This window comes from Arvicola amphibius, chromosome 3, assembly GCF_903992535.2.
Source record: "Arvicola amphibius chromosome 3, mArvAmp1.2, whole genome shotgun sequence".
NCBI lineage: Eukaryota > Metazoa > Chordata > Mammalia > Rodentia > Cricetidae > Arvicola > Arvicola amphibius.
In genome coordinates, this window is record NC_052049.1 from 24,159,936 (window position 1) to 24,173,638 (window position 13,703).

The following is a 13,703-nucleotide window of genomic DNA, read 5'->3' on the forward strand; positions in this document are numbered from 1 at the left end:
TTGCATCACTGACACTGGTACCTCAGGAATCTAAAACAAGGAAGGGGAGATACACCCAAAGTGAAAAGGAAAGAGATAATAAAGAGCAAAAAGAAATGGAGATGACATAACCTATGAGCATCAGGAACAAAGCCGAGGATATTACCTCAGAGCCATTAGACACCAGAAGGATTAGCAGGAAGCGTGTGAATGATGGAGCACACTTGACTGCGCTAACAGAAGAGACGAGCTGATTTCTCAGAAAACAGATGCTGCAAAGCACCTCCATGAAATTTGGCAGACTCAGTTACTGGTTGAATTTGTATTGGCTTATAACCCTTAAGGGAATTAAACTTGTAATTTTATAAGTCTTCAAAAGGAAATTTCAGTCCCAGATATTATTATTGAAGATTTCTCCCAAACATTAGGAGAATTCATAGCTAAACTTCATTTCCAAGACAATTATCACATGCCTTCCAGAGAAGAAAAACGATCAAATTCCATTTCCCTTTATGAAGCCACTATTACCCCTTTATGTTGTAATATAGGTGAGACCATTATTGCATTCATATGTGAAATAAAGTAACTAGAAGGGAAGACTGTATTTGAAGGAGTGAACACGCCAGTGCTGTGATTCATGGGATACTGAATAGTATGAATTGTTAGTAGAAGGGACCAACGCACAAATCAGTTGTTCAGAATAGCGTAGCACAAACACGGACCACCAGAAACTGACACACCTGATTTTGACTAAGATTCTAAAGTACTTTGATGTTAGGAAATAATACTGGTGCAATTAGATATTCACAGGTACAAAAATCAACTTTTTAATTGACCTGTAATATACTTTTCACATAACATGAAAAAATTAAATGAAAGTAAGTCCTCGGTGGAAATATAAAAGAGGGTATAAAATTCTACACGTGAGAGAAATGTTTTGTTGTCCTATGAATAGCCAAAAAGGCCTTAGACATGCTACCAAAGCCATGACTTGTAAGAGAAAAACATGACAGACTATATTTCTTCACAATAGAAAGCTTTTTGCTGTGCAAAAGATAGAAGTCAATAAATGGACTTTTATAAAAATTAAACAGCTGCTTTGAAATAGACAATAAGACATAGAGGTGGGTAGAATATTTATAGAACAATTTGAACAGAGGAATGGTAGCTGATGTGCATTCACTAAAGTTGCAGAGGAAAAACAATGACTTACCTACCCTCAGAAGCTGTCACCTGCCAACGGCTCCTAAGTGATGAGGTCTCAGTCAGTTTGATTCAGTAGTGTGGGCCATTATAGGTTGTTCATGCCTCAGCTGCTGATCATTTATCCATGTGCATATAGACAACACTAATTGTAATCTCAGTGTATTGTGAGGAAGAAAAAGGAAGAAAAGAGGAAGAAGAAATGAACTTAGGAGGAGGATGATATAAGGGTGGAGATCCCTCAGAAGTTGGAGAATGGGGTGAGTTGGGTATGTTCTACATACACTGTACTCATATATGAAATTACCTGTAGCACAATTAATAAAAACCCAGAGACATATAATGGGGTTCATCCTGAAGTCCAGAAAAACCAAACAGCCAGCCACTAGTTCTTACCTCTACCTCAGTGCAAAATGGTGAGTCTGCCTCCAGGAATCTTCAGAATGAGACTGTGAGAGCTGTCTCCTCCCATATTATATGCCTCTCTAGAGCTGGGGTTAAAGGTCTGCCTCCTTTTCTGGGACATTCTCTGAGGCATAGATGCAGGCACTGTGATGAAGATATCTCTGTGGTCCTTAGGCTCCTCACAATCTTTTAATTTTGGGGAGCCTAACATGCTCCCCAAGTATGGTTTTCTGTGATGTTCTCCATTTGCTGTAAAGAGAAGAGAAGCCTCTTTGATGAGGGATTGTAGGTAGAAAAGATGTATAATTCTTGTCTAGCAAAGTGGTGAGAGTGGAAATATAATTTTAAAAAGGCTATCAACCCGAGAGTGAGAAGGTGCGGGAGAGGTTTGAGCGAGCTGGGAGGGGCTGGAGGAGATGAAAGGCATGGGGAAAGAAAGTGTTGTAATTCAATTTCAATTTAACACATAAAAAAATTAAAAGGACAAGAAGTAGAGTGGAAGTGGGCAGCCATAGGAGAACTGAGGTGTGAACATGATCAGTATATTGTATAAAATTCTCTAAGGAATAATAAAGTATTTTTTTAAAAAAAGAATTACAGTTAAGAAGAAAGGGGGACATTTATGCAAGAAGTCCCTGCAAGTATCTTCCTTCCCCTGGAAAGACAGTCAACACCTTAGGTGGCGGAGGATGAGGTCAGAGTCCTGAGAAGCAAGGTTGCCTATCAATATTGGTGAATTCTAGAGAGGCTGAATTCAAAAGCATTCCTGCTTTAGTCATTTTGGCTGTTGCTGTCCTTGCATCCTTCTGTGTGACAAAAATTACAGGAAAGACCAGATAGCTGTTTTTTTTTCCATTTCTTTTTGTGAGTGGAGTAATTTAATGGATTGCAATTACAAAGCCAGAGAACCCCCACAAATGTTGTATTGAAATCACCACTAAAAGGAACATTAAAACCATGCAAGAAGGAAGGCAGGTAATTTTAGCCTTCCACTCAATAAGTGATAGAGTAAGAAAGGAGAATGGGTGCCTAAAGATGATGAGAGCTGATTTTTAAGACCCTTGACCACATAGCCCTTTAAACAGGGAAGATTTTTAGAGCTGTACTCATTGAATAACAGGTACTGCCTCTTCCAGCTCTTGATGGTCTCAATTTTAATTTATGTCTTCAAATACATTTTTCTAGGCATGCCCTATTCGCGGAAGCATAGAATATCTGTCCTTTTGTATCAGGGTTTGTCACTTAGCATTCCTTCAAGTACCATCCATGTTGTAAATACAAATTTTTGAGTTGTGATTTCAAATTCTAGAGGAACCATTTTTTTTTAAAAGAGACATTGTCAGAGTCATATCAACCTCTTTCTCTCACACATTTTGTTCCTCTCAGAGATGTTTTCTGGTCACTCTGTCCTGACTACCTCTGAGGCATTCTTTAGAGCTCAGCTTAGGAGACATTTCTTCAAAAAGACTTTTCTCAAACCCCCAAATCTGGTCATGTCACACTGTTACATTTTCCCATTGTATAATTCTCAGTTGAATCTCTTGTTTATGTAATTACTTTTGCCTTTCTTCCTGGAGCTGGCTTTGGAGGCTACAAATTACATTCCCTATTCTGTTTTATGAAATGTCTGGAACTTAAATATCGCTGAGTGTCACTGACTCTTCAAACCTTTCTTATTGTCTGTGGTGTAGAAGAACAGTTATCTAAAGCAGTGAGAGTGGTCCAAAAACTTAGGCTTTGTAATTCCCAGCATTGGTATCAAGTGACTGCAATCTGAGGACATAATTTAAATGATCTAGCATTCTGCTTCTGTAAGCAATATACTAGAATAAATGCATACCAAGGCTCCTTTAAGATAACAGTTTACTTATGTGCATATCATTGTTACAGGAAAGTATAATGTATGTGATAATTCTGACATCATAAATGTGATAACCTTTAAACATGTCTGAATTAATCATTTCCCTTTAAGTCAAATGAAGTGAGTCATTTATATAAGGATAAAAAAGACCCAGTGATTAAAGTGTGTATTTCACTGAACTATGTATTAATCCCTTTTCTTCTTTTTGTCCCAATAGTCTTATTCCACATAAGATGATGCATGATTGGAAAGAACTCTTTTTTAGCGGACATCCCATCTATGAGACTTTTCTTAAAAATGGGCATACAGAATCCACTGAGGAACATTTTATAGAGCTGGGAAAAAGAAACTTGCTTGATAAAAATGATTATGAAGACTATAAGGTACATACTAATATGTAATAAACTGAGTGAATCGAACACAATAAATTCTTTTCCTTAGTGTTAATTTGTGGTATTTTACTTGATTCCTATTAATGAAAACAGACATATTATATTTGCACTTTCTCTTATATTAATTCATATATATACAACTAACTTTTACATGTTTAAAATATTTATCATTGTTATCTACTGTTCACAGTAAACTGGAGCAGTCTAAAAAATTAACTATAATACATTGAGCAAACAAATGTCAGAAGGACACCTCACTAGAATTTTTCTTTTATGAGCTTTCTACCTTTGCTTCAAAAACCATTATTAAAATATCATTTCCAAAGTGATTTATCTCAGTAGTATATTGTATTGCAGGCAAAATGGAAAGGAATTAGTATGACATAAATTCATACATGTTATGCAAATAACAAAAATATTGGATACAAATTGTACATTTTATCTATTTTAGTTCAATTTTATTTAATGCTTAAATTATATGTATTTATGAAATCCCCATGATAAATTGGTATAGGTACACATATAATATATGGTTTATAACAATTTATGATATACTTTATATTGAGTTAAGAGAAGAGTTCAAAGAAATCATTTTTATTTCAAGGAAATGGAAATACCACCAGTGCCTGTTAGAAAGTTGTCTAGAAACCTTTGGGATAAAATGGTGGCATTGTCCACTGCTGACTATAGATATCAGATATCTAATCCTTAAGCACTAAAGACATTTGGTACCTTAATTTATGAAATAATAATGTACCTGTCTTGCTTTGTAAATGTTGATGGTTTGGTCCAATAAATGGTGTATTGGATTTCAGTAATACATACTTATTTTTTTAACCACTCAACTCTGCACATCCCACTTCATCTCAGCCTTATAATGTCATAAAAGTGGTGGCTCTTGGATGCAGTTTCTGGGTAAATGCCCAACCATGGAGTAAAGAATGAGAGTATTATTGTTAGAATAGCACTGACTTCTAGAAGGTTAGCAAATACAATATGAAAACAGCAATGAATGATGGGGGATTAGTCATAGTCATTTACTAATAGTCAGTGAACAGTTATAAACATTTACTATAAAGATGAATGCAGAAAATGACTTCAAGGCAATGACCAGGGAAATGAACAAAATAACACTGATGTGTAGATATTAAAGGAAGTTAAGACTCTGGTAAAAAATTAAGGAAACAATATCAGATTATGGGAAATTAAATGTAAACCTTATTTTAATTGCATGGCCATATATATTTATTTTCTTGATAGGATTATTTATTTTTGATTGAGTAGAAACTTAAGAACTACAAATAGATTTTATCTAGTTTGGCTGTGGAACTGTATGTGCACCTTATATGTCAACCCAAAAGATAATGTCTCATGGGAAAAGATGTTATTTGATAAATCTCAAACTATGTTGTTATTGATTCCCATTATAAATTAAGAAGTCATACAGTCCAATTAAAGCAGAGTCATTTGACAGCTTTTGGCTGATTCATAATTCAGTATTTTTTGCTCGGTTATTTCTTGGAACAGTTTGGTTGACTCTGTTCTCTTTCTCATAAATCAGGAGACCAGGTAGGCCACAACTGAGAAGGCTCTATGTTTCTAACTATTTTCGTTGTTTGGGAAATGCTTACCACAGGAACATGCTTGTCTTACCCACATCCTGAGGCCCCTGGCATGTTTGTTTGGCAGGAAATTGTCGAGTTTTGTTAGGACTTTGTGAACATCTGTAAGTCAGTGCAATTCTTTTGGTGTAGCGCCTTGGCTACTTTTCTTTTAATGAAAATTCCCTTTCAATTTCCTACTTTATGAGTTTTGTTCTTTTTAACTTCACAGTTAAATGAGGTCCTATGCAAATTCTCCAATAAACTGATTTTTTAGTTATTGTTTACTATTATGAATACTTTGTTCTTTTGAAGAACTTTATCTAAATATTCCTACATACAGGAAAATAAATATTTCAACTCATAAAATGTGTTATCAGTCTTGATATTCTATAACAAATACAGAAGGATAGTTTATCCTGGATTAGATCATAGACTAGTTGCTTGCCTATATTTGCTATTGCTAAATTTGTTCAAGATTTCTAATGCTAGAAGTTAAGGCAGATCTTCAGGAGTATCTGCATTCTTGGCATGTTTTATTGGTATCCATACTTTCTGTCCCCAAAGAACTGACATCATCCATGTCTGAGCTCAGGGCCCTAAGAATTCATTCTCTCCTCAGTAACCTACCATCATGCTCTATTTCTAGAATGGCGACTGGTAAAGAAGTGCCAGCCAATGACTATGTTTCTAGAAATCTTCCTATCTGGTGAGAAGGAAGGGCATCATGAAACAGCCATCCCTGGGACAGAGGGTGTTCCAGGCCATTGCAATAGGCTTAAGAGACTGAGTTATTTAGCAAAAAGGAGGGAGGAGCTCTTAAGACCCGAAAGACATAGGGAGTGGCTCACCAGGCACTAGGTATTCACCCAACCCTTCCAGAATAACCACTAGCACAGTCACAGATAGCAGACAGACCCATGATTCATCCTGCTGAATTTGTGACCCTCCCAAATCCCAAATGATGTCCTCTCTATGGTTGTGACTGGGAAAAGTCTTCTTCCACAGCATTCTGTTTTCACAGAAGCCTCTTCCTAACAGTTGCCTAGTGATAGAGTTTAGGAAGTATGGCTGTCAGTTTTGACATCCATGGAGTCTGCGTCTACAGAGTCAACTAATCACTGCACCACAAATAATTTTTCATAATTTGCCATGTGATTATTTCCTTAATAATATAATTGAATTACCGACTTCCATAAGACCTACATGACAAAAGGTATTCTAAATAATCCAGAGAGGATTTCAAGGACACAGGGTGATTTAATGTTCATGAGTGAAATGCAAAGCTTACGTTATTTTCTATAAGGAGTTCCAGCTTCTTATTATAATATGAAAGAAAGTCATTTTCCTTTTCATACATCATCTATCTTACTTAACTTCTTGGTGATAATTTTTCTATCATGGCTATTTTTTACTTTTAATGACAAAATACTGTTTTGGTTTATGATTGTTTGAGTAAGTGGTGGTTGGTTGTTTATGACTTTCCACAGACTAGACTTTGTCCCGTGTTAAATGTTTAACACAGTGGTCCAGTCTCTAAAGCCCTGTCCCTTCAAGAACACTCCCATCTCAAATATGTGCATATAATGACATTTCTTTTCACTGGGAGTTTATCACCAAATAATGAGCATGCGGAACTTAGTGGGAGATGAAATTACTATTCTACAAAGAAGTCTGTTTTTACTTGGAGATTTTAGGCATCCGTTTGTTTTTATTCCATATTTTACCCCTGGTAAGTAAAGGTTCAGTCTTCTGTAGGCCAAGTGGACATAGTATCAGTTGCTGTGGGATCATAACTGCAGTGGCTCATGGCTTTAAGTTTTCTCTCTATTCCTGGTGTATAGTTTCAGGAGAAGAGGGTAATGTTTCAGTGTCTACAAATTTGACCACAGCAGAGAAATCCTCTGCATGTTTCTCTGTCTCTGCGCAACAGCAGAGGATGACTTAAGTCAGAGGTCAAAGATTCTTCAAAATTCCTTTTAGAAACCAGACTCTTTAGTTTGTACAGAAGTGATCTGAGGTGGACTGCTATCTTTGCAATGAATATTGCAAGTTTTTTCTTGGAGTTTTGTTGTTGTTGTTGCTGTAGATCAGGGTGATTGTAAGCATCAGAATAGTTTTGTGGCCCTAGAACAGGGAGAGATGATGTGAAGTCCAACATGATACTGTCCCAAGGACATACGGGTATCAGAAGAAATTCACCAATAGTAAAGTCTTGGAATTCGGTTTTGTCTAACCCAGGACATTGTGATTCAGAAAGCACTGGTCTGGGATAATTCTCTGTGTTCCAAATTAAGGTCTTGAAGGGACTGTGTAGCTTGCAGAACAGATGAAAAACTGTATAGGAACCCATTATTTTGTGATGGCTAAGCTACTCCTTCACTAACCTCCCAAGTGAGTCACTCTGAACCTATGTGGAATATGAGAGTAGGCCAAGCCCTTACCGTGGTCTGCACTGTGTCTTCACTGAATTTGAGCAGTGCTGAGTTCTCAAGAGTAAGGAGTTCTTACAAACCGTTTTTAGCTACCCCTTGTAATCGGACCTGTAGTCCATTGATTGTGGCTGCTGCATATATAACTTCTTCTGTTTTAGATCTCAGAAGAGGAAATCTGATACTGATGAACTTTTGAGATTCTGGCATTGTAAGATAAAGAGACTAGGTTGCCTAGTAGGTTTGTTGCCAGGCTCCCTAAAATCTGGGCCTATGATGGTCTCAATGATATGTTCAATATTGGGTACCTGACCATGTTAAACTCAGATTTTCTTAGAGAAATAAGTTCAATGTTAACAGAATTGTTCTCATTCTTTTCTGTGGGCTAGTATCAGATGTGACTGTTTCAGTGATATTAAGCTATGGAAGATTGAAGGAAGCTGTTAGGGCACAAATCATTGAATAACAGAAATAGCACTCTTCAATCAGAACCTCTTTACATTTCCACATGATTGAGAATAAAAAAGGATGGAATAAGTTAAAGACCAAAATGTTGGCTACCTATAATCTTGAATCTAGTAAAAATACTCTCCAGTTCACTATGGAGTTCCAGGTAGCAAGTGAAACAGTTGCTACTTCAGTTTTTCCTTTGCTACTGACTATGGGGCCAAGTTTGTGTTTCCTGGCAGTAGATTCCAGCTTCACCCTGGAGGTACATCCCTTCTGCCAACCTCAGACTCCTCTGGAATTTAAAGGCCAGGAAATACCCAACCACACCCATCCCTGATTAGAAATCAAGCAACATATCAAAGCTGCCAGGTTCCCTTCCCTGAGTAAATGCAGCATTTAAAACTGTTCTGAAATCTCCAACACAGAGCCCCATCCCATAAGAGTTCTTTCATAACATTGCAGGCATGTTGTTAATCACCTTCTTCTTTCTGCCACCTTCTCAAATGCACTTACCCCATTGATACCTGGTTATTGAACCATTCCCATACAGTGTTCCAGAAGTCTCGTGTGGCTATCAGATCCCATGAGCTGAATAAGCAGTTAGGGAAGATAAATAAACACCCTTTCTGCTTTTGCTGATAATCCTGTGTCATTAGCATGAATTTGAGTTATGAAACATCTATCAAACCTCAGGATTTTGGAGTAGTTGGAAGAAAGGAAGCATTGAGAGAGAAGGCAATGATAGCAAAAGAGGGACTAAAAGCTTCATTCTTGCCCCACTTCTCTGTGAAACACAGCTTTCCCTCTGAAAAGCCAAAGTTCCCGAATGCAATGACTAGAATATTGGGTTTAGAGCTTGTAGTTTAGAGCAGCAAGAGGTGTGTTTCATCGCATTTAATGCCCTCTGTACACCAAGTCCTACTGCAAGAAGGTCAGCCACGAGATCTGGGGCAAGGATTTGTTGAAATTTCAGACCTAGAACCAAGATGGCTGAGACTGTTTCTCAAGAGACCAGTAACATGAAGGAGCAGAGGTGGGGATGGAGCGACCTTTGTAATTAGCTGGTGCTCAAAGTAAGCTGGGTCAGAACGAGGTTAGACAATGAAAAGGAAGCTGGCATGGAAGAGGACTTAGAGGCTTGGGAGCACGGGAGCTGATCGCTCTAAATATCTGGAGTCTCTACAGCTGATTTGCATTGTGTCGGTCATCTGATACCTTCTTTAAACTAGTTTAGGAGGCCTGAGGAAATTCCCTTATAGGAGTTAGGTCAAATACAACTTCTTCCAGAGAGAAGATCTTACCTATTCAGCACATCCTCTGCTGGACCCTTGGCTCAGCCCTGGAGCTTACACCTTCCCTCCTTCCCAGCTTGCAATTACACCAGTCCTGACACCTCTTCTGTCTTCTCAAGCATCTTCGGTGTACTCACTTTTGTTTCTGATGGATGATGTTTGGGCTGATTCTGCTGTATACGTGCAGCAGGGCAGTTTCTGAGTGTGGACTCCCTCGGAGAAAAAAATGTTTACAGCCCTAGGTTTAGGCTAATGCTAACATGGGTGACACTGGATTTCCTTTGCCTTAAGTGATGGTCCCTATTTGTCTGTTTTATTTGACGATCCTCCTTTGCTAAAAATTGAAACCTTTTAGCCATCATCTTTCTGAGGAAAATAAAATTAAAGACTGAAATTTTCTTATTCACTTTCACACTTAAAGGTGGTTTATCTGTTTCTTCTTGTTGTACCTGTGGTGGTTTAAGACATCACACATTTCCTCATTAGGTGGAACTTTCCCGGAAAGTGTGAGGCCATGGGTTTGATCCCTAATTCACAATAAAACAAAAAGATACATAATAACAAAGTCAAATATAATGCCTTGTTGATAACTTAAAACTTACTGTACAAAATAATGGGCCTTTTTATAATATGTTCATGTGAGTATATAATGTACTTTGATCATTTGTATGCCCTCCTCCCATTCCCTGTACTTTTTCTTTTTCCTAATTAATTAAAACAATTATCATTAAAAAATAAAATAATAAATGTCTAAAAGCAGCAAAAAATAAGTTATTTAAATTTATTTCATTTTAAAAGAAATGCTTTATGCTGCCATTCAAAAGCATTTCTTTAGCTTAATGGAGATGATTTCCTAAAGAAATGGTCTATTTCTTTATTACCTATTTGCAAAAAGCAAAACTTTATTGATATGGTTGAGGAAATGGGAAATTCTAAGATCAAGCTGCAGGTAGATTTGGTGTCTGGTGAGTGTCCAGTACCCACTTCCAACATACCATTGAGAATTCTGTGCTCACGTTCACCTCAGGGCTCAGCTCCTTACGTAATTTAATGAAGTTCGAATCCTGAACCTCCTGAGTATGAATACCCCGAAGCCTGTTTACCTCCTAATACACTCCACCTTCTTAATACTGTTGTGTTGCTTATGAAATTCTAACATGGTCTTCAGAGGAGATACAATTTTCAAATCAACATGATGTATAATTGGTATTGCAGTTTCGTTACATTCATTACAATTAATTAGTGCTATTAAATAACCAACAATACTAATAATACCCATACTTCCCTGGGATTCCTTTTCTGCCTCTGGAGTCAATCATTAGCATTCTGTGGTAACAGTTTTGAACAGTTTTTAACCCACTTAATAGATCCTTTTGTTTGGCTCCCTTTGTAACATGCTAACATGTACTTCTTTAGGGAGCATCCGTGCACTTAAAGTGCAAACACTTTGCTTTAAAAAATTAGGGGCTATAATTTAATCTCCCTTGCTTATTTTCCCTCAAAGCCTTCTTGTATACATCTCCCCACTCCTTCAAATTCATCCTCTCTCTCTCTCTCTCTCTCTCTCTCTCTCTCTCTCTCTCTCTCTCTCTCTCTCTCTCTCTCCTCTCTCCTCTCACCATTATGGCATGCATAAATGTGTAGGTATACATATATATGCCCCAAATATAATTTTACAGCCCATACGATGCTGTATGTAATTTTGTCAAGCTGACCATTTGGTACTGAACAACCAATTGGCGCGCTCTTTCCTGGGAAAGACAACTTATCCCATTCCCAGACTGCTTCAGTTCTTTGTGTAGCGTTGAAGCCTCATGGCATTTTCTCCATCCAGTTTGCCATGTTCACGAGTGTTTTCCTTGTTCAGCTCACACTTGGGCAATCATATTGGTGAGACTCTATAGGTTTGCCTTCTGAAATTCCTAGGAGACACAATTTCTCCTGATCTCCTGGCTCTTAAAATCTTTCAGCCCGATCTTCTGCAATGTTCAGTGAGCCTTAAGTGCGAGTGTTATGTGGATGTATCCATGGGGACTAGACTCCACAACTCTGGGTTGTGATTGGCTATAGTTTCTTTTCATTGTCTCCATCTGTTAGAAAGAGAAGTTTCCTTGATGAGGGATAAAGAGTACATTTAACTGTGGTCATAAGGGTAAATGTTTATTGGTTGCTGTCAGGGATTATACTGGCTCAGTAAATTAGTGGTTGTAGGTTCTCCTTCAAATAACCATGACTTTACCAACACTGAGCAGTTACCTAGGCTTTCAGAACCAAGCATGGTCTCCCTCTTGTTGAGTGGGTCTTAAGTTCAATTATAGAGCTGTTGGTTATCACCAAGGTATGTATGCCACTACTATACCCATAGGGTTATTGTGGCCTGCTGGTTATTGATGTGGCTCATAGGCACATGAGTAAAATGTTTGGTTGCTTTTACCTTGGGCACTTGTATGACACTTTCTGGTACCATGGAAGCTATTCCTCAGGTAGGAGGACTTCTGATCAAATCCATCTTAGGGTCTCTAGGCCCTGTTTCTGAAGTGCATGGTGTCTTCAGCAGTAGGGGCTTACCTTCCACTAAAGTGGGTAACCAAGGGCAATAGTTAAAGGCTAGATGTTTTGGGAGTCTATTGGATGGTCCTGGTCAATAACTCAAAAGAAGGCTTCTCATGTATACTGTTGTGGTTTTTATTAGAGGCTTTTTGGCTCTCAGGGAGAACCGTCAGCCCAGGTGAGAAAAATTCATTAAAACTTTTATAATTATATACGAAGATATGTGTGTCATCCAGTTTTTTGTTTTGTTTTGGTAAATACTTATGATTCCTTATGACTTTTTCAGATGTCCTTGATATTATTTGATGCACATCCTTCTTTCTCCTGTATTTACCATCCCGAAGAGCCCTTTCCCATTTGCCCTGTTACATCATTTGTATTCCCCTTTACTCTCCTCCCACCTTTTTCTGTATTTACATCCCTTACCCTCCCTAAGGAGTCCCTCCTTTCCTATTTCCATGATCAGATCACTTGTATCCTGCTAAAGCCCTCTCTGTTGCTCACTCATCCCCATCCTGGCAATGGTTTCTGTTTCTGAGGTCACTGCAGACTCTGCACTCCCATCTGAAGGTTGAAAGCTAGGTGCCTGCAGTAAGAGAGAGCATGTGATGCTTGTCTTTCCGGGTCTGAGTGACCTCACTAAATCACTTAACATGATCTTTTCTAGTTACTCCCATTTGCCTGCAGTGGAACTCTCTAGTGTATATACAATGTTTTATTATCTATTTGTCAGTTGTATGACTCTTAGGTTATTTTCATTTCCTAGCTACTGTGAACAGAGCACCAATGTACGTGGCTGAACAAATATCTGCAGAGTAGAAGCCTGAGTCCTTGGGGCACATACCAAGGAGAGGTAGAGGCGGGTTATATACTGGATTTAATTTTAGCTCATTGAGCATTATCTACACCAGCTTCCATAGTGACTGCATCACACTACACTCCCACCAATAGTAAATTAACCCTACTTCATTCCCTCGCCCCCAGAATTTATTAGTTGTTACCTTGATCTTTGCCATTCTGGCTAAGGTAAAAGGAAATCTCCAATTTGTTTTGGTTTGCATTTCCCTAATTGCTACGTATTATAAACACCTTTTGAGATATTTCTTAGCCTCCCTGTTTTTTCCCTCTTTCTTTTTGTTTTGTTTTGTTTTTCAAGACAGGGTTTTGCAGCCTTTTCCTCTTTCCGGCCCTCTGTATTCATGTTCCAGGCCCATTTTTGAAAAGGCCTTTTTTTTATTACTGGGTCTTTTTTAAAGATCTTTATATATTCTGGATAATAATCTTCTGTGTGATATATAGCTGGAAAACATTTTCTCCTTTTTTCTGGACTACCTTTTCCCAGCTAATTTTTTAGAAAATTTTCTTTATCTATGGAGGAGCTTTTAAGTTTCATGTAGTCCCACTTGGCCTTACCTCTTGAGCAAATGGAATCCTATTCAGGAAGTCATTTCCAACACCTGTCTCATGTTTTTTTCTAGCAGTTTTAGTGTTTCAAGTTTCAGGGTTCAGATCTTTGATCCATTTGGATTTGTTTCTGT

At 37.9% G+C, this 13,703-nt stretch overlaps 1 protein-coding gene across 1 annotated transcript in view; it reads left to right on the top strand.

Annotated features, from left to right (window-relative positions):
* Positions 1-13,703, top strand: part of Spef2 (sperm flagellar 2) — a 158,086-nt gene that overhangs the window by 47,764 nt on the left and 96,619 nt on the right. Inside the window, exon 10 of the mRNA XM_038321484.1 lies at positions 3,666-3,831. Within this exon, the coding sequence (XP_038177412.1) occupies positions 3,666-3,831 (166 nt within the window). The remainder of the gene's footprint in view (positions 1-3,665; positions 3,832-13,703) is intronic.